Raw genomic sequence first — 25,578 nt, 5'->3', positions numbered from 1 at the left:
CCCCAACTCCAGGATCGCTGCCCGGCCGCTCGGACGCCCAGGCCCAGCAGCGCGAGGGTTGACGCCGCAGCAGGGCGTGGCACCTAGTGTTCCACTTGAACTTAAACATCTGCCTAAGATGCCAGCAACGGTCCTGGAGGCGGCGTGGCTGGCAGGGCGGCATTCCTGCGCTGCTGGTGCCCACACGCCCCCCAAGAGCCGGCCCCCACTCTCTCCAGCTGGGCCCCCTGCATTCCCACTGACCCACCCCGTGTTTGTCCCTCGCTGGTGCGCAGCGCCTACGGGAGGGGGCAGGGCCGACAGCGAAAGAAAAGTACCTTCTCAAGATTTACACACAGAGCCTGGGGTAAGGGGACAAAGGGCTCGATGTCTGGAACTTGCTTTAAAACATTCCAGGGGTGGGAGTGGGGCACAGGGGCGGGGCGCCAGGTGAATGGAAAGGGGCCAGCAGCGTGGAAGCTGGGCGGGCCCGGAGTTCACTGAGTTATTCTCTCTCCTTTGTCCAGGTTTTAAAATGCCCATGACCAAGGTAATACATAAATAAGCTCACTTTTAACGCCAAAATTCCCTTCCCCAGGCGCCCCACACCAGCAGGGGCAGCGAGACCCACCCTCGGACTCTCGTGGGGCTTCCCCCAAAGCCTCCAGCCACCTGCCGGGCCCAGGAAAGGGCATGACTGGGATGCCGGCCATCCCGCGCTCATGGAATCCCGCAAGCTGTCCCCTTTGACTTCAGCGGCACCGGAGGCTCCACACGGACACCGCCGGCGGGGGGCTCACCTGCCGGAGGTCCCCGGTGGAGGCGCTGAGGATGAGGGCCGGGACGATCATGAAGCAGGCGTTGTAGAAGAGCACTCCGTACTGGCCCAGCTCCTGCGGCAACGGAAACTCCGCTCAGCAGCCGGCCCATCGCTACCGCGAGCCTGTGCGGTTAGCAGGTGCACCCTGACCAGCTCTGGAGCGGACTATTTCCAGCACATTTCTGACATAAAGTGCTCCCCTTCAAGTGCACGTCATCTCAGAATAAACATTTGTTTCACACGAAAAGGACAAATAAAACGGAGGGAGATGGATGACCTCCAAGGTTCCACCCTTCTCTGACATTCCAACTTTTTTTAAAGCAAGCTATTAAAAATTGGAACTCGGGCCCTAACCGGTTTGGCTCAGCCGATAGAGCGTGGGCCTGCGGACTCAAGGATCCCAGGTTCGATTCCCGTCAGGGGCATGTACCTTGGTTGCAGGCACATCCCCAGTGGGGGGCGTACAAGAGGCAGCTGATCGATGTTTCTAACTCTCTATCCCTCTTCCCTCCTCTCTGTAAAAAATCAATAAAACATATTAAAAAAAAAAAGGAACTCTGGGGCAAAATAAAGAACATTAAAAAATGTTAATATATTGCCCTAGCCAGTTTGGCTCAGTGAATAAAGCATCGGCCTGCGGACTGAAGGGTCCCGGATTCGATTCCGGTCAGGGGCACATGCCCGGGTTGCTGGCTCGATCCCTAGTAAGGGGCGTGCAGGAGGCAGCCAATCAATGATTCTCTCTCATCATTGATGTTTCTATCTCTCTCTCCTCCCTTCCTCTCTGAAATCAATAAGAAAGGAGGGAGGGAAGGAAGGAAGGAATGAAGGAAGGGAGGGAGGGAAAAAGAAAGAAAGAAAGAGAGAGAGAGAGAGAGAGAGAGAGAGAGAGAGAGAGAGAGAGAAAATTGTTCCAGCTTTGGCCCTGTGAGCTCTTAAAAAAAAAAAAAGTTAATATAAACAGAACTCCTTAGAAACATCTGTTCTTCCCATTGAAGAACCGCAGGTTAAGATACCAGGTATCTCATGTCCCAATCTCCCATAAATTTACTTCATTAAAGTGGCTCCACCACTTCTCCACCACTTTCCATACAGGGTGACATACTGTGATTCTCAAAAGGCAGCAAGCCTGCTTTGTAAAACTGCCACCATCAGCTGTGCAGAGAAAGGCAGTGCCGTGAACACAGCCCGCGAATGAGCCTGTCATCAGAGCAGCCCCCTCCCGCGACACAAAGAACTTGGAACAAAGGAACGCATGTCTGGCTCATCCTCAGAGTTTCCAGAACAGCTGGGTGGGGAGAGCGCTGGGGCCTCCACGGGGGCAGCAACTCAGAAGAAAAGCTCATCTGCCCACCCGCCCCTCGGGACTGCGGACAGGACTTAGCCACTGCCTCGCCCACAGAGGAGGGAACGGAGGTTTGAGGAAGTTAGGCTGGTAGTCACAATGGCCCGGGAAGCAGCAGGCTTCACTGTGGCCCTCATCCCAGACTCTCCCGCTGGAGGTGCTCTCAGTCTCCCTGTCGCAGAGGATGATGGGGAAAAGCTGCTTTTAACTTCAATTTGCCTTTCAAAACAATCCCTTTTATATATTCTGACTTTGCTTCAAAAGAGTGGCATCTTTTCCTGTCCAATCTAATTTTCAACCAGAACTTTGCAAGGCGATGAGTCACAAGAAACTATATGGACAAGATCACTGAAAAGAAATGAGGGACATTGTGTAAATTACATTACTTGCCAACTTTACAACTCATTTTCTGTTTTCACGTAAGGTCAGGGGCCAGATGACCCAGCCTGAGACGCAGGAGGGAGAGACGGTACCTGCGGGTCCATTTTCTGCTTCGTGTAGACCCCATTGGCTGCCGTGAAGATGTCATTCAGGAGCACAAACACGTAGCCTTCCAAGTTAAAGGCCAGGTCGGAACTGGGAGGGAGAGAGAGGAGGGTGGTTCAGAAGCTCACAGCTTGGCCCCCACGGCCGCCTGGTCCATCTTTCCCTGACAGATCCGCGGTGATGCTAGGAATTACCCCCCTCCCCCGCCCCCCGCGGTGAACGCCCACTGCTCTGCTTGGCCTCCAGACAAACAAACCCAGGCCATCAGGCGGCTTCGCCTCCATCGCGAATGGCTTACACCCAGAGGACATTAACGGTCCTGTAACTGCAAAGCCCTTTCTTTTGCTGACGGACCAGCTGGCATGTCTGCTGAGCCCAGCTTTTCTAAGGGGAATGACTCTCCCACACACCCAGCGGCCGTGGCTTATGGTAGCGAACAGGCCCATCCCTGGGTCCAGCCGTGGGGACAGCTGGGCAGTGACTGGGGCAAGAGGAGTCGCTGGAGAAACTGACGCCTCCATCTGGTGCCCAGTCACACACCGCACCCCCAGCACCTTGTCCGTCCAAAAGGCCAAGCAGGGGCCCATGCTCTCTCTGCGGCTCCTCTGAGGCCCCCCCTCCTCCCACTCGTTTGAAGATCTTCTCCTTCATTCCCACTTTAAATAGGTGAGACGAGCATGAAAATGTGTGGGGGCGTGTGGCGTAGGGAAGAGAGAACAGCAGCTCAGCCAGGCTGCCATTTGTCCCGCTGCCCTGGACCTTGCAGGCGGCATCAGACCCATTCCTAAGTCACAGACAGACACTGCCCAGGAGGCCCTCTGCCCTCTCACGGTCGGTGACTGGGGCCTGCGAATGTGACTGGCAATGGACAGGTGAGCAGCAGAACTGGGTATGCAAATTGTAGTCATATTTTATGTGTACAGAGTCCACAGAGACGAAGTAGAAGTCCATGAAGCTGTGGACTCGGGGGCTTATAAAGCATTTAAACAAAGAAGAGGGTTTGGGTTTGGAGGAACAAACACATTGCAGGAAAGGGACCGGGCCACCCCTGGGGAAGCTGAGGAGGAGCAGGGTTGGTTATTGAGGGAGGTCTGTCATGCTGACTCCTCACTGCCCGAGGCAATAACTGCCTTCCTGTTCCTGGGGGAGGACCGGGCACCCCACCAGGAAACGTGTAGGCAGAAAGGGGAGGGCAGAGAATTCCTACACCTGTTGACTCTCCACCGCCTTCCGCTCAAAATAATGCTTATGCCAAAGTGGCCTACTTTGGAGCAGCATACCCTGATGCCCTCCAACATCAAAACAAGATGATTTCTAACCAAAGAGGAGGGAGAAGAGAGGGGCCAAAACTGCACCAACATACGAACACAAATTAAACTAGATTTTGCTTGAAGCTTCCACTGGCATTAGCATCTACAAATATATTTGTGAGAAAGTAAATTCATTTTAGATCACCGTAAATCAGAATTCTCTGGCTCAGTCACAGAAATAGTCTCTCTCAAAATAAGGGTTCAAACCTCCCGCCTGCGCACATTTGGCTCAGTGTTTAAAAGGTGGCCGTTCCCTAACTTGGCAGAGTTGAATGAGCAAAAAGCCAGGCTTCTCCGAGGGAGGGAGGGAGGGAGGGAGGGAGGGAGGGAGGGAGGGAGGAAGGGAGGGAGGGAGGTGGAGCTCAGGTCCTCAGGAGCTGAGGGATCCCCGGAGTTCTCAGATCTCTCGGGGACTGGGGGTGGGGGCGTAGTTCCGAACGTCATCTGTTTAGGCCAGTAGTAAAAGCACAGAGGTTTGAGAAGAATTTACTTGTTTATAAATGCGCAGATTCATGGTTAACCCTTGTGGCTCATGTAGGGCTGTTCACACACATTCTATTTCAACTTCTTCTGGACATGTGCCTCGATTTGGCAAATAAAATGTCAGAGGAATTAACTCATCACTGTGGGCCAAAGTGTGCAGAGTTGGTGCACCGTCCCCCACGGGCCCTCTCCTGGCCCAGGGGAGGCAGGGTCCCTCAACCTGGATCCCTGAAGCTACATTGAGCAGAGCACACACAGCATGAACTGGTGTTGGTTCGCAGCGTGCGGGAGCAGACTCTGTGAGGGATGCTAAACCACCGATCTGAGATGTGGGGACTGTTTGTTACAGCAGCATGAGTTGGCTGATCCAACTACATCCATCCTAGGATTACTTGCATTTGGATGAGTTAATCTCAGTGAGAGGGAGAAGGTGGGGTCTCAGCTGGCCTACAGCTCAGAACTGCACTTGTCACCCACCAGGATGGTATCCAGCCTGCGGGTGCTGAGAAGGGGGGAAATCGAGACTCATGTTCCCAGCTGGCTCCCAGGTTGTGTTGGACATTTGGGAAGCACGCCACCCTTCCCGCTCATTAGGGTGCCACGCAGATTAACGATGAGCTGAATTTCCACAAAGTGGTTCTGGAATGTGCTTCCCTGCATGCAGCACCCGAAGTGCCATTCCTCACCACGGGCTCACAGACATTCTTACAAACCAGTTTCTGTAAAAGTCTTCCACTGGCTCTAGGTCAGCGGTTTCACACCGAGCTCTGAGACCCAGAAAGGGAGGCTGCGTGGAGACCCCGGAGCACTGTGGGAGGAGGGCACGCTAACAGAGCACACCCCTTTCTTAGCTACTTGACTCGTCTTATTTTGTTTGAGCAAAAGTCTTCACAATTAAGATGGGCTTTCAAATGCCAACGTGGAGTTCTCACTCCTGGTCTTGCATATCAGGGAGTGAGATCGGAGGCATGCCTGGCACTGGCTCCGGTCTCAAACATACCTAAGCTTTTCATGAGAGGTTCTGCCCTTGGAATACTGACTCCTCAGGCAACACAGCACTCAAGGGCTTTATGAATCGGCTATTCTTCTTGATCAAATGCCCAAGTTTTCAAGTAAAATTTTATACTGAAGACAAATACTCAGTAATGAAAGTAAACAGCTCAGTCCTTTTTATGAAGGAAAGCTGCATTAATGTCGTATAACGCTCTCTTTGGACAGCCTCGGGCATGTTCTGGCCCACATGGAATCCAGCTTGGCTTTCACAGGAACACACGGGGTCCCCCTGACATCAACGGATCTGTCTCTTGGCTGCTCAGCCAGATGGGAAATAAAAGTGAGAGCGGGCTGGGCCTATTGTCAAAGACACAAAGAAGTTACTGAGCAGAAACTGCCCAAAGTCTTACCCAGCTGCTATGAAAGCACCGAGAACGATGGCAAAGACGCTGATGATGATGTTCAAGGGATACTGTTTCCTGTCACAGATAAATAGATGGTTAGCTAGACAGACAGACAGACCAAGGAAAGAAGGAGCGTGAAAACATATGGATTCTATTTTTAAAACAAACTGACAATAGACATTGTTAACCGTTTTATAGCTAAAATCTAAGGAATACTGCTTTACCTAGAGAAAGCATTGGAAAAGTGTCTTTAAGGAGATGAGTACGTCAAACCAAATTTACTGTGTTTCTTAAGCAACTGCCTTAATCTGGTTATGAGTGTCTTTCTCTGTTCTCACTGGAGAGATGCTGAGACAAAATGCAGGACAGCTCGTGCCGGTAGGGCTAGTCGGTATGTACTTTATCAAGCACCCAAAGGGTAAGATAAAATTCAACAGCAGGACTTAAAGCACTGGGCCACCACCCAAATTTCATGGCTAAATAATCTTCACGGCAAATCAGGAATGGCCTTTGTGAATGTCAACCTGAGTATCCTTATGAGAAATTTCTAAACCAGCATTATAAAAATCAACGTCCTCTGATTATGTCACATCATAATCTCTGCATCAGAATGGGTATCCCAGCTCACCTCCCTCCTACCCTAACAGTTTGGTGTGGACAACTGTTCCTCTGTATTCCAAAATCAGTGTACATTCCCTCTGGATCAGGAAACAGATTTACATCTATTTGGTGGTGGTGGTGGCTTTTTATAAAAATCTACCACAAACATTCATTATTTTTCTCATGTAAAACTACAATAAAAAAAATCACTCATGACTTGGTTAGTGTGGCAAAGTTGGTTGGACGTCATCCCATACACCAAAGGTTGTGGGCTCCATCCCTAGTTGGGGATGCATTTGGGAGGCAATCCATCAATGTTTCGCTCTCTCTTTCCCTTCCTCTCTCTCTCTTAAATCAATAAAAACATATCCTCAGGTGAGGATTTTTCTCAAAATCACTCGCCCTAGCCAGTTTGGCTCAGTGTATGGAGTGTTGGCCCTCAGACTGAAGAGTCCCAGGTTCAATTCCTGGTCAAGATCAGGTACCTGGGTTTCAGGCTCAATCCCCAGTCCCCGTCAGGGTGCGTGTGGGCGGCAACCAACTGACTTATCTCGTTCACATCGATGTTTCTCTCTCTGTCTCTCCCCCTCACTTCCACTCTCTGTGGGACAATCAATGGCAAAAATACCCTCTGGTGAAGATTAATAAAACAAAACAAATCATTCATTAAGTTGGTAGGGAATCATGAAAACAGGAGACTGCTTTTAAGTTAAACTATTTGTCCTTAAGTTACAGCTACTAGTAATTCAAATCCACTGTTTGGAAAGAGGACGGGATGTTGAGGATTTGCTAGGGAAAAAGACCACAGGGAAGGGAGGGCGGAGTCGGAGGAACCGAGGAAAAAGCAATCACCCGAGTACGATGGTTTCCAGGAGTAAAGTCAGCGGGATGGTAAACTTCCTGAGCACGGTGAACATCGGCAAGCTGTCAGGAAAGATGAAGCAGAATCCCATCAGACACCAAAAAAGGTTTCACGTGTTTCACATTTTTATTTAAGGCACCGATTTTCCAAATGAATATGAGGAATTAATCTAATTCTCACATACACTACTACTAACAAATCACATTAAATAATTCTAAAAATGGAGGTGAAATACTTCATGCCACTTTCACTCATTAGCTATTTAAAACATCATAACATCCAACTACTACAAAACTGTGCTAAAGCTAGTATACAATGTGAAGAACCAATGGACCCTTTGGCAAAGCAAACTGGGACTATCTATCAGGAGTCATTAAATGGGCCCTGGCAGGTGACTCAATTGGTTGGAGCATCTGGTAGACCTAGAGTTGTGGCTTCCATTCCTGATCAGGGCACATACCTAGGTTGTGGGTTTGATCCCTGGTTGGGGCGCCTATGGGAGGCAATCTCTCTCTCTCTCTCTCTCTCACTCTCTCCCTCTCTCTCTCTCAAGTCAATAAACATACCCTCAGGTGAGGATTTAAAAAAGTATTAATGAAAGAAAAGCAGTAAGGTACACTTAATGATCAAAAGTTAAATGTTTTCCCCCTAATATTAAGAATAAAACCAGGAGGTTCTCTCTCACCACTACGTCTATTCGCTATTATAGAAGTCCTAAAGAGGGCAATTAGGCAAAAAGAAAGACAGGGAAGGGGAAAAAAGCATACAGTTTTGAAAAGAAGAAAGAAACTTATCTTTATTTGCAGAGAATATATATTTAGAAAAGCCCAAGGAACTCATTTAATAATTATTACAACTAATGAACTAAGCAAGTATGCAAGAAACAAAATGAATCTACAAAAGTCAATTGTATTTATATTCACTCTCAATGAACAATCCAAAAGAAAATTAAAACATTCCACTAGGATAGCATCAAAAAGAACAAAATTCTTAGGAATAATTTTTTTAAAATATATTTTTATTGATTTCAGAGAGGAAGGGAGAGGGAGAGAGAGACAGAAACATCAATGATGAGAGAGAATGCCGGGAGCCGGTCCATCCTTGCTGTTTCAAGGGACCTGGCATATATGGCATACTGTTCTTAATATGTTTGCTCACCTTCTTGGCACTATGTGTTTTAACCAAGGTCTCTGAGAAAGGTTGTTTTCCCCAGGTAGGGATTTTCCCCTGAAGGTAGGGAGGGAATAAAACCCCTCAACTAAGTGCCAGGCGGGTAATTAATCACTTTAACTACGAACAATCATGCTTAAGCTACATAATCTTTACTCCCTGGAATGGAGATAAGAAACGCCCTAACCTTTGGAATAGAAATTGATGGGATTGAATCAACTGGTATAAATACAGATGCAACAAGACAGCTGGAGACAGAACTCAGAACACAGAACTCAGGAGACAGAGCTTAGAAGAGAATTCAGAAGACAGAACCTACACGGAGCCTGGAGACAGAAGAACTTCACTGGAGAGAACATGGCAGGGGATCCTGGACTGAACCTGACTGCGGAGATTGGCAGGAGAGCCTGACTAGAACCTGGTGACTGAACCTGACTGGAGAACCTGAGCAGAACCTCTCTGGAGATCGAGACCAGAACTTGGCTGGAGATCTGGGCTAGAGATCCTGGCTAGGCTGCTGATCAACTGAACGCTGTCTCCGTGTCCTTCCTCCTTCACCGACTCCGTCCACACCTTTGGGGACCCCTGGACCCGCTGGGGTTGGACCCCGGCAAGAGAATCATTGATAGGCTGCTTCCTGCACACCCCCAACGGGGGATCGAGCCCGCAACCCGGGCATATGCCCTTGACTGGAATCGAACCTGGGACCCTTCAGTCCGCAGTCCAACACTCTATCTATCCACTGAGCCAAACTAGCTAGGGCAGGAATAAACTTAACAACAGAAGTGTAAGACTTCTACACTAAAAACTACAAAATAGCCCTGGCTGGTGTGGCTCAGTTGGTTGGCGTGCCATCCCATACATCAAAAGGTTGCTGGTTCAATTCCCAGTCAGGAAATTGAAGTTTGCAGGTTTGAGCCCTGGCCGGGATGCATACCAGAGGCAACAGATTGATGTTTTTCTCTCTTCTTCTCTCTCTAAAAAATCATTAAAAACATATCCTCAGGTAAGAATTACAAAAAAGAAAAAAGGAAAAAAAACTACAAAATATTGCTGAAAGATAAAAGATGATTAAATAGAAAGACACTTCATGTTTATGGATCAGAAGGCTTATTGTTGTTAAAATGGAAATACTCCCCCAAATGGATCTATGGATGCAACACACTCCCTATCAAAACCTCAGCTGGCATTTTCCCCCAAGAAATTGACAAGCTGATTCTAAAATTAACATGGAAAAGCAAGAAAGCTAGAAAGCCAAAACAATATTTTAAAAAGAACAGAATTGGTGGACTGAACTTCAAAACTTACTAAAAACCTACAATAATCAGTACTCATTTAAGGATAGACATATAACCAATGGAATAGGATCAATAATCAATCAATAAATCCTTGAGGGTGTGTGTGGGAGGCAACCTCTCACATGGATTTATATTCTCTCTCCCTTTCTCTCTCTCTAAAAATCAGTTTTTAAAAAAAGTATTTAGGAGAAGCGTCCCTAGCAACAGTCCAATAAAGAGAGGACTTGGGTGCCAGAGCACCCCCTTGGGAATTGTTTTGGAAGTGAGTCGAGCTGTTGGTCGCTGCCATGGAGTCTTGAGAAGCTCAGCATCAGACTGGAATTAAAGATGGTGACAGAGTAAGTGGGTGCTACACGGACATGCTCCCAGGAACAAACTGGAATTACAACTAAAATACAGAAAATTTTCCTGAATAATCCATGGAAGATTCACAGGTCCCTGATACCGCATAGGGACTGGTAGGAGGGGTGGAGGTGCAAAAGGGCTGGCCGGGCACTCCAGACAGCAACTGAAGTTCTGAAGAGATATCTCAGCTGTGGGGGGAGCCGCTGAGAACTCTGGGGTCTAATCCCCAAGCTGGGATCCCCAGCAGAGAGCACCACAACTGAGAAGGGTGCCCACACAACATCTGGTCGTGAAAAGCAGCAGGGTGGCCGTCTGCCAGGGAGAGAGCTGGAAATACAGGCACCCTCTTAAAGGACCAACACACAAAATTCCCTGTGGAGCCACCCACCTTGTGCTCTGGCAGAGTGGACTGGAGCAGTGTCAGCAGAAGCCAGGATTGGGGACTTGGGGTTAGAGCTCAGAAGGCAGACACCCCCAGTCTCCTGGGGGAGTCATTCCCTCATGCAGAGGAGGACATCTTTCCCACATAGACATCTGCCTTGCTTGGGGGGAAGATAGTCGACACACCCTATTGGAAAACACCTTGCCCGAGGCCATTTAAGAGATTAAAAGTAACAATTAGCCTCCGGGCAGAAGCAACTGCCCCACCCTGTTGAAAAAAAGTCTCGCCACACCTGAGGATGATTGCCTGGGGCAATTCAAGTCGGCATCCTATTAGTCTGTAGGCAGAGGCGGTCTCTGGAGGCTTTGAGTCTTTGCCTGATCCAAGTAGTCAGAAACAGCCTTTGATACTGTCCTGCACTAGAGAGTGACAGGCGTGGAGGACCTACCTAATACATAGCCACAAACCAAAACAAACAGCCAAAATGAGGAGACAAAGAAACGACCCCCAAATGAAAGAACATGAGAATTCTCCAGAAGAGATAAATGAAGCAGAGATAAGAAATTTATCTGAAATAGAGTTCAGAATAATGATAGTAAAGGTGCTCAACAGCACGAAAAAAGATATAGTAACTATGAAAAAATGACATAAATCCGCACAATTATGGTCAATTATTTCCAACAAAGGTCCCAAGACAATACAACAGGGAGAGAACAGTGTTTTGAACAAATGACGCTGGGACAAGTAAACACCAATTTTTCACCTAATGGTGATTTATCATCTTGATCAGCGGTTCTCAACTGTGGGTCGCGACCCCTTTGGCAGTCGAACGACCCTTTCACAGGGGTCGCCTAAGACCACCCTGCATATCAGATATTTACATTACGATTCATAACAGTAGCAACATTAGTTATGAAGTAGCAACAAAAATGATTTTATGGTTGGGTCACAACGTGAGGAACTGTATTTAAAGGGCCAGAAGGTTGAGAACCACTGATCTAGACCCATTATTTCCACTCCAAATTGCAAAATGGTGACTTTCTAACCGTATCACACCTTCTGCATTTTCTGTCTAAACTTCTCCAATAAATACAAATTTTCACCATTTCACACAGGAAAGACAGGATAAAAGCATCATGTATAAAGGTTCAGAGTCATAATAGTGTTCTGTCACCTTCATTGGTAACCAGTGAGAGTTGTTTTTGCTGTCATTATGAACTCACAAATTTTCATTTACTTGATATAAGTCCTTTATCAGATATGTGCTTGCAAGTATTTTCTCTCAGCCTGTGGCATGTCATTCTCTTAACACTGTCTTTCAGAGCAAGTGCTTTAACTTTTAATGAAGTTCTGCTTTCATTTTTTTCTTTAATGGACTGTACTTTCGGTGTTGTATTTAAAAACTCATTGCCAAACCCAAGGCCATCTAGATTTTCTCTTAAGTTTTCTTCCAGAAGCTTTATAGCTTACATTTCACATTTAGGTGTACGATCATTTTGAAGTTAATTCTGGGAAAGGTGTAAGGCCTGTGTCTAAATCCAATTTCCTGTGTGTAGATGTCCAGTTGTTTGAGCACTAATTGTTGAAAAGACACTCTTTTCTGCTGGTGGGAATGTAAACTGGTACAGTATGAAGGTTCCTCAAAAAATTAAAAATAGAGCTATCATAAGACCCACAATCCCTCTTCTGGGTATCTACCCCCAAAAAAGAAGATGTGGTCCATATATACAATGAAATAATACTCAGCCATGAAAACAAAGATAAAATACTGCCATTTACAACAACATGGAAAGTTCTTAAGTAAAATAAGTAAGATGGGAAAGGATAAGAACCATGTGGTTTCACTCATATATTCAATATAAAACAAAAAAGCAACAAATGAAGAAACAAAACAAATTAAAAAAGAAAAAGGCTCACAGATAGAGACAACAGAATGGTGGTTACCAGAGGGGAAAGGAGCTGAGGGGAGGATACAGAGGGTAAAGGGGGTCAAATACAGGTGGGGCAAAAGTGGATTTACAGCTGCAAGTATGCAAAACACAGAGTTCATTCTTGTATTATTATTTTTTTAGTCTTTGTATTATTTTCCATATGAACAACTGTAAACCTACTTTTGCCCCACCCTGTATATGGTAACAAAAGGAGACTAGAAGTCAGCTAGTAAGCACACAACACAGTATATGGATGTTGTATTATAAAGTTATAAAGTTGTACACCCAAAATTTATATCATGCTATTAAGCAATGTTACCCAACAAATTTTTTTTTTTTTTTAAAAGATGTTTCCACTAGGATCACTAAAAAAAGAAGCCCTCATCTGGGAGGCGGAGCCTCCGAATGTGAGAGGTGGCAGCTGTCAGCTAGCTGAGGGCTCCCCCAGAGCTGAAGGTAAACTCAGAGGAAGCCGAAGAGGACACATGTTAAGACAGCAAAAACACCCACCTTAGGGAGCTCTAAAACAAATTTGAGACAATTAAGGAAAAATGATTGCCCTGATCCCAGAAGGAAACAACAAACAAACTAAAATGTATAACGGAAGCCCTGCCACCGTGGCTCAGTGGTTGAGTGTCAACCTATGAACCAGGAGGTCATGGTTCCATTCCCGATCAGGGCACATGCCTGGGTTGTGGGCTCGATCCCAGTGTGGGGTGTGCAGGAGGCAGCCCATCAGTGATTCTCTCTCATCAGTGATGTTTCTAACTCTCTCTCCTTCTCCCTTCCTCTCAGGAATCAATACAAATATATTTTGAAAAATAAAATAATAAAATGTATATCTGAAAACAGTATTTCATGCTTTATTTTTTTGTGTTTTTTTTTGTTTTGTTTTTAAACCTCACCTAAGGATATTTTTTCCATTGATTTTTCAGAGAGAGTGGAAAGGAGAGGGTATGAGGGAGAGAGAGAAGGGAGAGAGAGAGAAATCATGTGAAAGAGACACATCGATTGGTTATCTCCCAAACATGCCCTGCCCAGGGACTGGGGATCAAACTGCAACCCAGGTACATGCCCTTGACCAGGAATCAAACCCTCCACCCTTTGATGGAGGCCGGCGCTCTAACCACTGAACCATGCTGGCCAGGGCACTTTTTTTTTTTTTCATGACCACACCTGTCCTTTCCAAACAAGAGTGAAAGGTAACAGTTCTAATTTCACAATTCTTCGTTTAATATGTCCTTTTCCTTCTGATCTACCTCCCATCTGCCTCGTTTCCTCTTACTATACAGGCAGGTTTTCCTCCATTTTAAAATATGTTTTTATTGAGTTTTTAGAGAGAGAGAAAAGGAGAGTGACAGAGAGATAGAAACGTTAATAAGAGAGAAACATCATCGATTGGCTGCCTCCTGCACGCCCCCAACTAGAGATTGAGCCTGCAACCAAGACACATGCCCTGACCAGGGAATCAAACTGGGGACCTCTTGGTTCATGAGCTGATGCTCAACCACTGAGCCACACCGGCTGGACATTTTCCTCCATTTTTTTTTCACCCTTTGCACAAACTTAATTATTTACATCTCTGTCACAAGATTAGTGACTATGATGTGTTCATTAGGCCACATATTTCACACCCGGTTTCCTCATTTATATGATGACTGGCTCTTTCTACACTTCCATCCTTACTTTTTATAGTGACTTTTAACAATAGTAGAGTCAATCAATGGGCCCTAAAATAAATATAAATGCAAATTTCAGAAGTGTATAGCACATACTTGAAAATAATGCCTGTTATTTCATTCTCCCTGTACCAAGCCTGACCTGTACCAAATCGAAGAGAATGTTTCGACGTCTATAAAACTGATGAAACCAAAAGTTACACAGAAATGGCTCTTCCTGAATAAGTCACCCCCTTATCTTGCTTCTAGAGATCTCACTTTCTATGTTCAGACTTGAACATAAACCAAAAAAAAAAAAAAAATCAGCTTTTGAACATTTATAAAAGCATTAACAAATTAAAGTCAAAACTCCACCTTATTTTCTGCAATTATTAAATAACATTATGTAGCACAAGCAACATCTTAAAAATCAAACTTGGTCTTTGCACCATTAGAGGCCAACAAGTGAAGAACCTCCCATCAACCAATGCCCTGCACTCTACCTTAACTTGCTGGTGCTTGATAATCCACTGATGTGGTTCCCAACGTAGAGGAGAGGCAGGGGAAACAGCTTCGATGAAAAAGAATGGATATTTGGTTAGAACCCCAATTACATATTTTCCTGTAGGTATAAAAACGGTGACATTCACTCCCCAGCAGGGTAAGCAAGTACTTCTGAGTTCCCTTCCCTGCAATGCATGTGAACTGTCCAGAACCCAAAATACATTCACAAGTTTCTCCATGTGATCAAAACGGTTAGGTGGACACTGACACCCATACTCATGAGGGAGCTGGATAGAAACAGAACTCTTGACCTTGTCCATATTAATAGACTATGCTTCTAAAGGAAGGCGCTGGACTAAAAACTCTCCTGAGTAGAGGCCTCTGGTTGGTGAGTTAAGGATGGGTGTTTACAGCTTATGCATCAAGTTCAAAAGGCTGTGAAAAGGTGTGCAAACTTCTGTTATCTGTGCTTACATTCACTCTTCTGGACAAAGGCAAAGGTGGTTTATATCTCTCACTGGAATGTCACAAGATTGGTGACCCCTTCAAAAAATGTGTATCCCAGCCACATTACTTTGTTTTAAAAGCCTAAAATAATTATTTATCTAAATCAAACAACACACCTTGTACTTGAATTAGGTTTACTGAACCCTGAGCTCCTGAATTATTTTCTGATTGTCAAGAGATACTAGTATATTGTGACAGAGGAACCAAGATGGTGGCACAGGTAAACAATGGCACTCACCTCCGCCAGCAAGCACATCAATATTAAAACTAAAATACAGAACAACCGTCTTTCATAACTGCCTCAAATCTGGCTGAATGGAAGTTCTACAACTAGAGAATTCAAGAAGAAGGCACATGGAGACTGATAGGAGTGGCAGAGACATGGAATGGACTGGTCCCACACCCACGTGTGGTGTGTGGTTTTTTTGTTTACTTTTTATTGATTAAGGTATTACATATGTGTTCTTATCCTCCCATTACCCCCTGTACCCAACCCCCGCTCATACCCTCACCCCTCTGGTGTCTGTGTCCATTGGTTATGCTTACTAGTATATACATTCATACAAGTCCTTTGGTTGATCTCTCCCTCTTACCCCCACCCTCCCCTACCTCCCCTCTGAGGTTTGACAGTCTGATCGATGCTTCTCTGTCTCTGGATCTGTTTTTGTTCATTAGTTTATGTTGTTCATTATATTCCACAAATGAGTGAGATCATGTGATATTTATCTTTCTCTGACTGGCTTATTTCACTTAGCATAAAGCTCTCCAGTTCCATCCATGCTGTTGCAAATGGTAAAAATTCCTTATTTTTTTTTTTTTTACCACAGTATAGTATTCCATCGTGTAGATGTACCATAGTTTTCTAATTCACTCATTTGCTGATGGGCACTTAGGCTGTTTCCAGATCTTAGCTATGGTGAATTGTGCTGCTATGAACATAGGGGTGCATTTGTCCTTTCTGATTGGTGTTTCTGGTTTCTTGGGATATAGTCCTAGAAGTTGGATCACTGGGTCAAATGGGAGTTTCATTTTTATCTTTTTGAGGAAACTCCATACTGTCTTCCACAGTGGCTGCGCCAGTCTGCATTCCCACCAGCAGTGCAGGAGGGTTCCTTTTTCTCTGCATCCTCTCCAGCACTTGTCATTTGTTGATGATAGCCATTCAGACAGATGTGAGGTGGTACCTCATTGTCGTTTTGATTTGCATCTCTCAGATGATTAGTGACTTTGAGCATGTTTTCATATGTCTCTTGGTTTTCTGAATGTGCTCTTTTGAAAAGTGTCTATTTAGGTCCTTTGTCCATTTTTTTGATTGGATTGTTTATCTTCCTTTTGTTAAGTTGTATGAGTTCCCTGTAAATGTTGGAGATTAAACCCTTATCGGTGATAACATTGGCAAATATGTTCTCCCATGCAGTGGGCTTTCTTGTTGTTTTGTTGATGGTTTCTTTTGCTGTGCAGAAGCTTTTTATTTTGATGTAGTCCCATTTGTTTTCTCTTTAGTTTCCATTGCCCTAGGAGCTGTATCAGTGAAGTAGTTGCTTCGGCATATGTCTGAGATTTTGCTGCCTGTGAATTCCTCTAATATTTCTATGGTTTCCCATCTTATGTTTAAGTCCTTTATCCATTTTGAGTTTATTTTTGTGTATGGTGTAAGTTGGTGATCTAGTTTCATTTTTTTTTCATGTATCTGTCCAATTTTCCCAACACCATTTATTGAAGAGACTGTCTTGACTCCATTCTATGCTCTTGCCTCCTTTGTCAAATATTAATTGAGCATAGTGGTTTGGGTTGATTTCTGGGTTCTCTATTCTATTCTATTGATCTACATGTCTGTTCTTGTGCCAGTACCAGGCAGTTTTGAGAACAGTGGCTTTGTAATACAGCTTGATATCTGGGATTGAGATCCCTCCTACTTTGTTCTTCTTTCTCAGGATTGCTGCAGCTATTCGAGGTCTTTTTTAATTCCAGATGAATTTTCAGAGAGTTTGTTCTAGGTCTGTGAAATATGCCATTGGTATTTTAATGGGGAGTGCACTGAATCTATAGGTTGCTTTTGGTAGGATGGACATTTTAATGATGTTGATTCTACCAATCCATGAACATGGTATGTTCTTCCATCTGTTTATGCCTTCCTCTATCTCTTTTTTCAATGTCCTGTAGTTTTCTGAGTAGAGGTCTTTTACCTCTTTAGTTAAGTTTCTTCCTAGGTATCTTAATTTTTTTGGTGCGATGGTAAATGGGATTTTTTTCAGTCTCTCTTTCTGAAAGTTCACTATTGGTGTATAGAAATGCAATAGATTTCTTGGCATTAATTTTGTTTCCTGATACATTGCCAAATTCATTTATCAAGTCTAATAGGTTTTTGATGGAGTCTTTAGGGTTTTTTATGTACAGTATCATGTCATCTGCGAATAATGACAGTTTTACATCTTCTTTTCCAATTTGGATACCTTTTATTTCTTCTTCTTGTCTAATTGCTATGGCTAGCACTTCCAGAACTATGTTGAACAGAAGTGGTGAAAGTGGGCATCTCTGTCTCGTTCCTGTTCTTAAGGGAAATGAGTTTAGGTTTTGCCCATTGAGTATGATGCTGGCTGTAGGTTTGTCATATAAGACTTTTATTATGTTGAGGTATGATCCCTCTATTCCCATTTTGCTGAGGGTTTTTATCAAGAAAGCATGTTGGATTTTGTCAAATGCTTTTTCTGCATCAATTGATATGACTATGTGATTTTTATCTCTCAATTTTTTTATGTGATGTATCACGTTTATTGATTTGCGGATATTGTACTATCCTTGCATCCCTGGGATAAATCCTATTTGGTCATGGTGTATGATCTTTCTGATGTACTGCTGGATCCGATTTGCTAAGATTTTGTTGAGGATTTTGGCATCTATGTTCATGAGGGATATTGGCCTGTAATTCTCTTTCATTGTGTTGTCTTTCTGGTTTTGGTATTAGGGTAATGCTGGCTTCATAGAATGAGCTGGGAAGTGTTCCTTCCTTTTGAATTTTTTGTAGTAGTCTGAGGAGGATAGGTTTTAGTTCTTCCTTGAATGTTTGGTAAAACTCCCCTGTGAAGCCATCTGGCCCCGGGCTTTTGTTTGCTGGAAGCTTTTTGATGACTGTGTCAATTTCTTCCATAGTTATTGGCCTATTGAGATTTTTAGATTCTTCCTGATTGAGTTTTGGAAGGTTGTATTTTTCTAGGAATATGTCCATTTCCCGCAGGTTGGAGTAGAGTTGTTCATAGTATTTTTTAACAATCCTTTGTATTTCCGTGGGGTCTGTTGTTATTTTGTAATTTGTTTATTGTTAGTCTATTAAGCATGGCTTTAATTTATCTTCATAGAAAAGAAACTGTAGGTGACCAGGCCATTACTAAATTTCCCCAGAGCAAACAGGATGTGGGGGTGGGGAAAGATAGAATACAAGCGGTAGAAGTGGCTGATAACACAGATCCTAGGAAAATTCCCTAGACAAAGAGAGGTAAATAAAAAAGGCCAAGCCCATTAAGTACTAAGTCTCTTGGTGATCCTGCCAAATGGATGCCCGCTCTTGGGGGCGTTCTTAAAAATCTCATTTTCACCATGTTTTTATTTCCCAGTCCGTCATTTGACATTTGGATAGATGAGACATTTCTCACAATTTAGGGATGCTATCTGGGACTTCTACACCACTGAAGAGAAAAAGGCTAGCTTAAGGGGCAGGCGCCCCACCCGATTTTGGGTGGCCTCTTGGCCTAAGCCCCATCTCTTCACGGATGGTATAAAGTAGACCCCAGACTCTATTTCTTTGGAAGATGGCGAAAATGAAACAAGGAAAATATACAGGCTGTGTTTGGGCAACAAGATCAGTGTTTCCATAATAATGGGTAGTTCCTGAATAATAATAGACTGCATTCCAAGGTTACCTCCCGGGTCCTGGGGGCACTCCTGTTTTTATAAAGGAAAATAAAATAAAGTAATACTTTAACATTAAAGCCACTGTAAGTCAGTAAGTTATCTCTGTTACAGAATTTGCCAAGGAAAATGCCTTGGGTAATAATAATTGACTTTAAAATCTCACCCTACCTGGCTTGGCTCAGTGGATAGAGCATTGGCCTGCGGACTGAAGGGTCCTGAGTTCGATTCCAGTCAAGGGCACATACCCAGGTATCAGGCTCGATCGCCAGTGTGGGGCATGCAAGAGGCAGCCAATCCATGATTCTCTCTCATCATTGATGTTTCTATCTCTCTCTCTCCTTTCCTCTCTAAAGTCAATAAAAATATATTTTAAAAATAAAAATAAAAAAACAAAATCTCAAAGTTGTTAAGGCAAAACATCCTATATAATAAGAGAGAAACATGTAAATTGACCATCCCTCCACTATGCTCACCAGCCAATCAGGAGTGAGTATGCAAATTAACCCAACAAAGGTGGCTGGTTAAGTTGCATACACAGGCACTGGGTGGAGAGCAGAGCGGGAGAGCCGACGGCTTGGGGGGACGTGGCTCCCAAGCCACCAGGCGGAGAGCAGAGCGGGAGAGCAGGTGGACAGTGGAGTGGCTTGGGGTTCCCCAAGCTGCCAGATGGACAGCAGAGTGGGAGAGCTGGTGGCTTGGAGGACTTGGCAGAGTGAGAGGCCATGGGACAGAGACAGAGCAGGAAGGGAAAACCAAGAGCGGGGGAGCACCAGGAATTCTGGGAATAGTAGTTCTGGTGGCAGCCCCAGGACCAGAAGTGGAAGCCCAGAATGTGGGGAGCCCCAGGAATGCTGGATCTCTTTACATCTGCCTCTTAGCATAACCACTATTGTCTGTCTCAATCTTGTTCTTATGTGTTTAATTCTAGTCTGCAGACACGGAATGAAGAGTCTTAAAAGGACTTGAGCCCTGCAGATGGCATACACCTTTCAAGATTTATTAAGAAAACAAAAAGGGGGAGATTCAGGTAGCCACCACTTGCCAATATTGTCATGAGAGTGCATCAAGGAACGTGGAAGGCCGTTGGACCTTAGGCGTTAGTAGGGCTGATGCTAAGCACCAATTGTTAGATTGTTCGTGTTGAGATAGTGGTGACTCAAGGCAATTCCCTAACCTGATAATCCTTTTACTATTTACCAAACTTTACCTTTGATATGCCTGTATGCATTGCTAGAGGGCAAGATGTGTATCTAAAATTGAATAAAAAGCAGACAGGATCGAGTCTTGGTGTATCTCTACAAGAAAGAGGCTCCGCCTGGCCTCCAATGCCTTCTAAATTCATATTATAGTATTTTAATGTATAGTATTTTCATTTGTGCGTCAGTCCCGCCTTCAGATCCTGAACCCCACTGCAAAGGTCACGGCCATTATGTAATATTTTCACATCTTCCATCAGAGCTATATGTCCTTTTACTCACATACCTTTACAGGAATTTTCTTGTCAAAATCAGGGAAGTGAATTATTTTATTTAGCTTGGACACATACAGTATCATTATGGTAGCCGCCATCTAAAAAAGGGGGGGAAAGAAACTTCAGCAAAACATGTGGACTGTTTGAGGTACAAAGACATCAGAAGAAAACAGATTCATCAAAAAGCAATATAGCTGCCATAGCTGGTTTGCTCAGTGAATAGAGCACCAGCCTGCAGACTGAAGCATCATAGGTTCAATTCCAGTCAAAGGCACATGCCTGGGTTGCAGGCTTGATTCCCAATACGGGAGAGGAGGCAGTGATTCTCTCTCATCGTTGATGTTTCTATATTTCTCTCCCTCTCCCTTCATCTCTGAAATCAATAAAAATATTTTTTAAAAAATGGACGCCAAAACCGGTTTGGCTCAGTGGATAGAGCGTCGGCCTGCGGACTGAAAGGTCCCAGGTTCGATTCCGGTCAAGGGCATGTACCTGGGTTGCGGGCATATCCCCAGTAGGAGATGTGCAGGAGGCAGCTGATCGATGTTTCTCTCTCATCGATGTTTCTAACTCTCTATCTCTCTCCCTTCCTCTCTGTAAAAAATCAATAAAATATATTTTAAAAATAAAATAAAATAAAATAAAATAAAAAATGGATAAGAGAGAATCATTGATCGGCTGCCTCCTGCACAGCCCCTACTGGGGATCGGACCTGAAACCCAGACATGTGCCCTTGACCAGAATCGAACCTGGAATGCTTCAGTATGCAGGCCCATGCTCTATCCACTGAGCTAAACCAGCTAGGACTAGGATGCAAAAATTTAAAGACTCCTTCAACATGGTCATAATCCTAAACCTTGATCCCAATAAGTTTACAAACTTAATACTTATGATAGATTCATATAACTGGAACCCATGCTGAATTATAACTGTGGTTTGTATTTATGAGTTACTTTATAATTCTTACAGAAATATACTAACACTTATTTAAAATATTCTGTAATTCAGACTTTTAAAAATAGGTCTGCTGGCCTCTTCCCCCAACATTAAAAATCAAAAAGCCTTTATTTACCTTGAGTACAGCAGTGGTTTTATTTGCCTCAGGGATTACAAAGGACAGCTTATCGCTAATCTTTTAAATGCTTCTTTGTACGTATTTTCACAATGAAATATAAAGATGACATATTTTTTCACCTTAAGGAAATATATTGTTTGTTTTTATCCCTAACATGATGTTTCAAAGAGTACCTTATTTGCAAAACATGGAACCAGAACAATGTTTAATCATATAAATGACAGCTTTTCCAGATTCACAATTACAGTTAACAAGATATAATTTCCATAATTTTAATTTTTTTCTCCCTATAAGTTAAAGCAAAGCAGGAAAAATAAAACCTCTGATGCCTGTTACCACTTGTCTATGGAAATCACCAGCCTATGACCAAAAGAATAAACAATTCACAAATTAATATTAATGGAAAATTTCAGAAACAGCCAAGCAGGTTAGTCCGAAACATTTTCCAGGTCAACCTTATACCTGAGAACAAAAATCACAAACCACAGGAAGCAAACATGTTCTGTTTGGCCCATCGAGAGTCTTGTGAAATTGGATCCAATGCTGGCATTTACCAACGGGAGATCTGACATAAAAACTCAAACACCTGCTTCTCTTGAAAAAACTCTGGAGTTCTGATAATCAGGGCCCCGTGGGCCGTACTCGTCTCCGCACCCTTTTCCTCTCTGGCACACCAGCTTCAACCGAGTCGCAGGTGCACATCTCAATGGTAATTATGTTCCCGGTACCACCCCCGGCCCCAGCCATTCCTTTGTTACCCGCCAGACAGACCTTGGAGCCTGCAGTCTTCTGCCCCCTTGTTTTAAAGTAATTCAATTCCATTAAGGAAATTAAAATCAGTACTTGTTTTTCCTACAGATACACTGTTCCTAAATTCTAGAATGATATAAAATATGTGTTATTTCATATTACTTCACCAAAAGTACCATGATCAGATGAATACATTTGTAAACCACAGTCATCAGTCATACACAAAAGCACTGAAAACTGCACCAAGTGTACTGACTAATTAAGAGGTTGACTTTTTTTTCCACTTACCTGTCCAATTCCAAGAATAATTGGTGATGGGAAACTATAAAACAAAACAAAACATAGAATAACAAGTGATTTTAGCAACTCATAAAAATTTGAGGGCAGTCTATAATACACAGTGATAGGCGTTATTTAAAAAGTCTTCAACTTTTTTTCCACCTTAGATGAAATCTTAACATCAAATTCGTTCACTTTTTATCTGTTGGTTTCTCTTTTACTTTTTAAACGGATGGTTGCAAAACCTGGCAAACTTTATTGCCCCTTGAGCTGGACTGTCCTTATATTAACAAACATCACGATTGTGTACATAGGAAGCCAAGGGAAAAATTATCAGAAGTAATGAATACTTGGGCAAGATTATTGGATACAAGACCAACATATAAAAAATATCTCTATACCAGGAAGTCACAAAGAAAATGAAAATCTTAAAGATATCATTTACACTAGCACCAAAAAACACCAACTAACGCTAACTGGGTATTTTATGGTGCAAGGAATTATTTCTACATTTTCAGGTACAAAATGACGTTGGGCGTTTTGTTTTATGGGCAGCAGCCGCTCGTGACATCTCTAGCAGCCGGAGAGGAGGGTCACCTGCCTGGTGCTGCACTGGACCCGCCCTGCGAGGGCCGCCCACGCAGCCCCCGGAGCCACACCCCACACTGCGGGCGAGGCCGGCGGTGTTGCACCCCAACTTGAGGTTAGGGAGGAAAAACCATCAGCAGAGGCAAACCCTCAGCAAGGCTTTGTCTGTCAGCAGTTGGGGAGGAAGGGGTTCCTGCAGGGCTGACCCGTGTTCCGCTGGCCCCATGGAGAGGCCCACGCTCGCGCGGTGGTCGCAGGCAGAGACCCCCATCCCCCCCCCCCAGGAAAGTGGCCGGTCGCTCGGACTTTGAGGCTTTGTGTTCACTTTGCCCTCAGCCCCTTCTCCATCGGCATCCCCCGTCCTTCCCGCAGAGCTTGAGGCCGAGGGCTCTCCGTCTTGCCCAGAGCCCGGTTAGGGCCGGACTGTCCACTCTCATAGTCCATGACGACCTGAGTCTTTTCAGTGATTTCTGCTGCCAGGTCCTTCTGGTCAGCCCTGGCCCCAGCCTGCTGGGCCCTTGCCCACCCCTGGCTCTCCGTCCACTAGGCTGCTTGGCGTGAATGACCAGTGGCCCACTCCTCAGAAGTCTCCGTGCCTCCTGGTGTCAGAGCTGAGCGGGCCTGTGTGGGCATGGCCTGCATGGCCTCCTCCGCAGCCTTCCCCGTGGGCCCCACACCCCCGTGGTGCGGGCAGGTCTGGCAGCTTCAAGGCCAGGAGAAGCAACGTCGCCTCCTCGCCTTGGGTGATGTTTTTTTTTTTAAACAAGAGTCCTTCTTATGTCTTAGAAAACATATTGAAATGCCTATAATGATATCTACACTAATAAAAGACAAGCATGCAAATTGACTGTACCTTTGTTACACCTTAAGCCATGCCCACCAGCCAATCAGAGCGACTATATGCAAATTAACCCAACCAAGATGGCAGCCGGCAGCCACGGAGCTGGAGCAAGCAGGAGGCTTCCCTCCTGCCCACCCTGGCCAGCTCTGAGCTCCACTCAAGGCTACAAAGTTTCAATTATAGAAGGTAAATAAATCCAAGAATAAAAGAAAAAAGAAAAAAAGGAGAGGCTGGGAGCTTCTGCCGCCGGGGGGCTTGGCCAGCCTAAAACCAGCCCTCAGTCCCTCACCCAGACTGGCCTGGCACCCCAGTGGGGACCCCTCACCCTAAAGAATCTGTGGTCAGCCTGAAAACAGCCATCAGCCCCTCACCCAGGCTGGCCAGGCACCCCAGCGGGACCCCCACCCTGATCCAGGACACCCTTCAGGGCAAACCAGCCGGCCCCCGCCCATGTACCAGGCCTCTATCCTATATAATAAAAGGGTAACATGCAAACTGACCCTAACAGCAGAAGGACTGGTAATCACTGGTCACTATGACACACACTGACCACCAGGGGGCAGACGCTCAATGCAGGAGCTGCCTTCTGGTGGTCAGTGCGCTCCCACAGGGGGAGCTCTGCTCAGCCACAAGCCAGGCTGATGGCTGCCAGTACAGCAGTGGTGATGGGAGCCTCTCCCGCCTCCTCAGCAGCGCTAAGGATGTCCGACTGCAGCTTAGGCCTCCTCCCCGCTGGCAAGTGGACATCCCCCAAGGGCTGCCGGGCTGCCAGAGGGATGTCTGACTGCCAGCTTGGGCCCGGTCCCTGAGGGAGCGGGCCTAAGCCAGCAGGTGGACATCCTCCGAGGGTTCCCAGACTGCAAGAGGGTTGAGAGACCCCCTCCCCCGAGTGCACACATTTTTGTGCACCAGGCCTCTAGTATATATATATTTAAATATATTTTTATTGATTTCAAAGAGGAAGGAAGAGGGAGAGAGAAACATCAATGATGAGAGAGAATCATTGATTGGCTGCTTCCTGCACACCTCCTACTGGGGATGGAGCCCACAACCCAGGCATGTGCCCTTGGCAGGAATTGAACCCAGGACCCTTCAGTCCGCAGGCCGATGCTCTATCCACTGGTCCTAACCGGCTGGAGCAATATATTTTTAAATTTGCTTCCAAATAAGCTGGGAGGAAATGGTGGGATTGAGCAAAGGAGAGATATAAATGCAACAAAGCCATTGAAACTGAGTGATGGCTACATGGTGATTCATTACATTATTTTGGATGTGTTTTTTTAAATAATATACCCAGGTATAAAACTAATAAAATATTTCCAAGAAACACCTCTACATAGAAAACTGTAAGTCAATATTTTAAAAAATAAGAAGCCCTAATAACGCTCTCAGGTTGGAAACCCACTTGTAGCAAGGACCATCATGCCCAACCTGAGCCCCACAATCCACGCGATCTCCGTACACACATCAGCAGGTGCTCTGTGGAAACTGACAAGTGATCCTAAAGCTGGATAGAAAGGCAAGGAGCGCAAAGGTTGCCCAAGATAGTCTTCAAGAAGAAATGACTCTACTGGATGTCAGCATCCAT

At 44.9% G+C, this 25,578-nt stretch overlaps 1 protein-coding gene across 3 annotated transcripts in view; it reads right to left on the bottom strand.

The window, feature by feature from the left end:
- Positions 1 to 25,578, bottom strand: part of SLC35D2 (solute carrier family 35 member D2) — a 53,717-nt gene that overhangs the window by 18,715 nt on the left and 9,424 nt on the right. For 2 of the 3 annotated variants that reach the window (XM_059656402.1, XM_059656404.1), the window contains exons 2-8: positions 22,571 to 22,604; positions 20,469 to 20,555; positions 14,570 to 14,637; positions 7,273 to 7,344; positions 5,827 to 5,895; positions 2,618 to 2,720; positions 780 to 872 (exon numbers count right to left, since the gene is read on the bottom strand). In XM_059656402.1, the coding sequence (XP_059512385.1) occupies positions 780 to 872; positions 2,618 to 2,720; positions 5,827 to 5,895; positions 7,273 to 7,344; positions 14,570 to 14,637; positions 20,469 to 20,555; positions 22,571 to 22,604 (526 nt within the window). The remainder of the gene's footprint in view (positions 1 to 779; positions 873 to 2,617; positions 2,721 to 5,826; positions 5,896 to 7,272; positions 7,345 to 14,569; positions 14,638 to 20,468; positions 20,556 to 22,570; positions 22,605 to 25,578) is intronic. The other variant, XM_059656403.1, reaches the window with a different exon arrangement.

The sequence above is a fragment of the Myotis daubentonii genome, chromosome 11, assembly GCF_963259705.1.
Source record: "Myotis daubentonii chromosome 11, mMyoDau2.1, whole genome shotgun sequence".
Taxonomy (NCBI): Eukaryota; Metazoa; Chordata; class Mammalia; order Chiroptera; family Vespertilionidae; genus Myotis; species Myotis daubentonii.
Note: the sequence above shows the minus strand (reverse complement) of the source record. Positions and strands in the feature narration are given on the sequence as shown.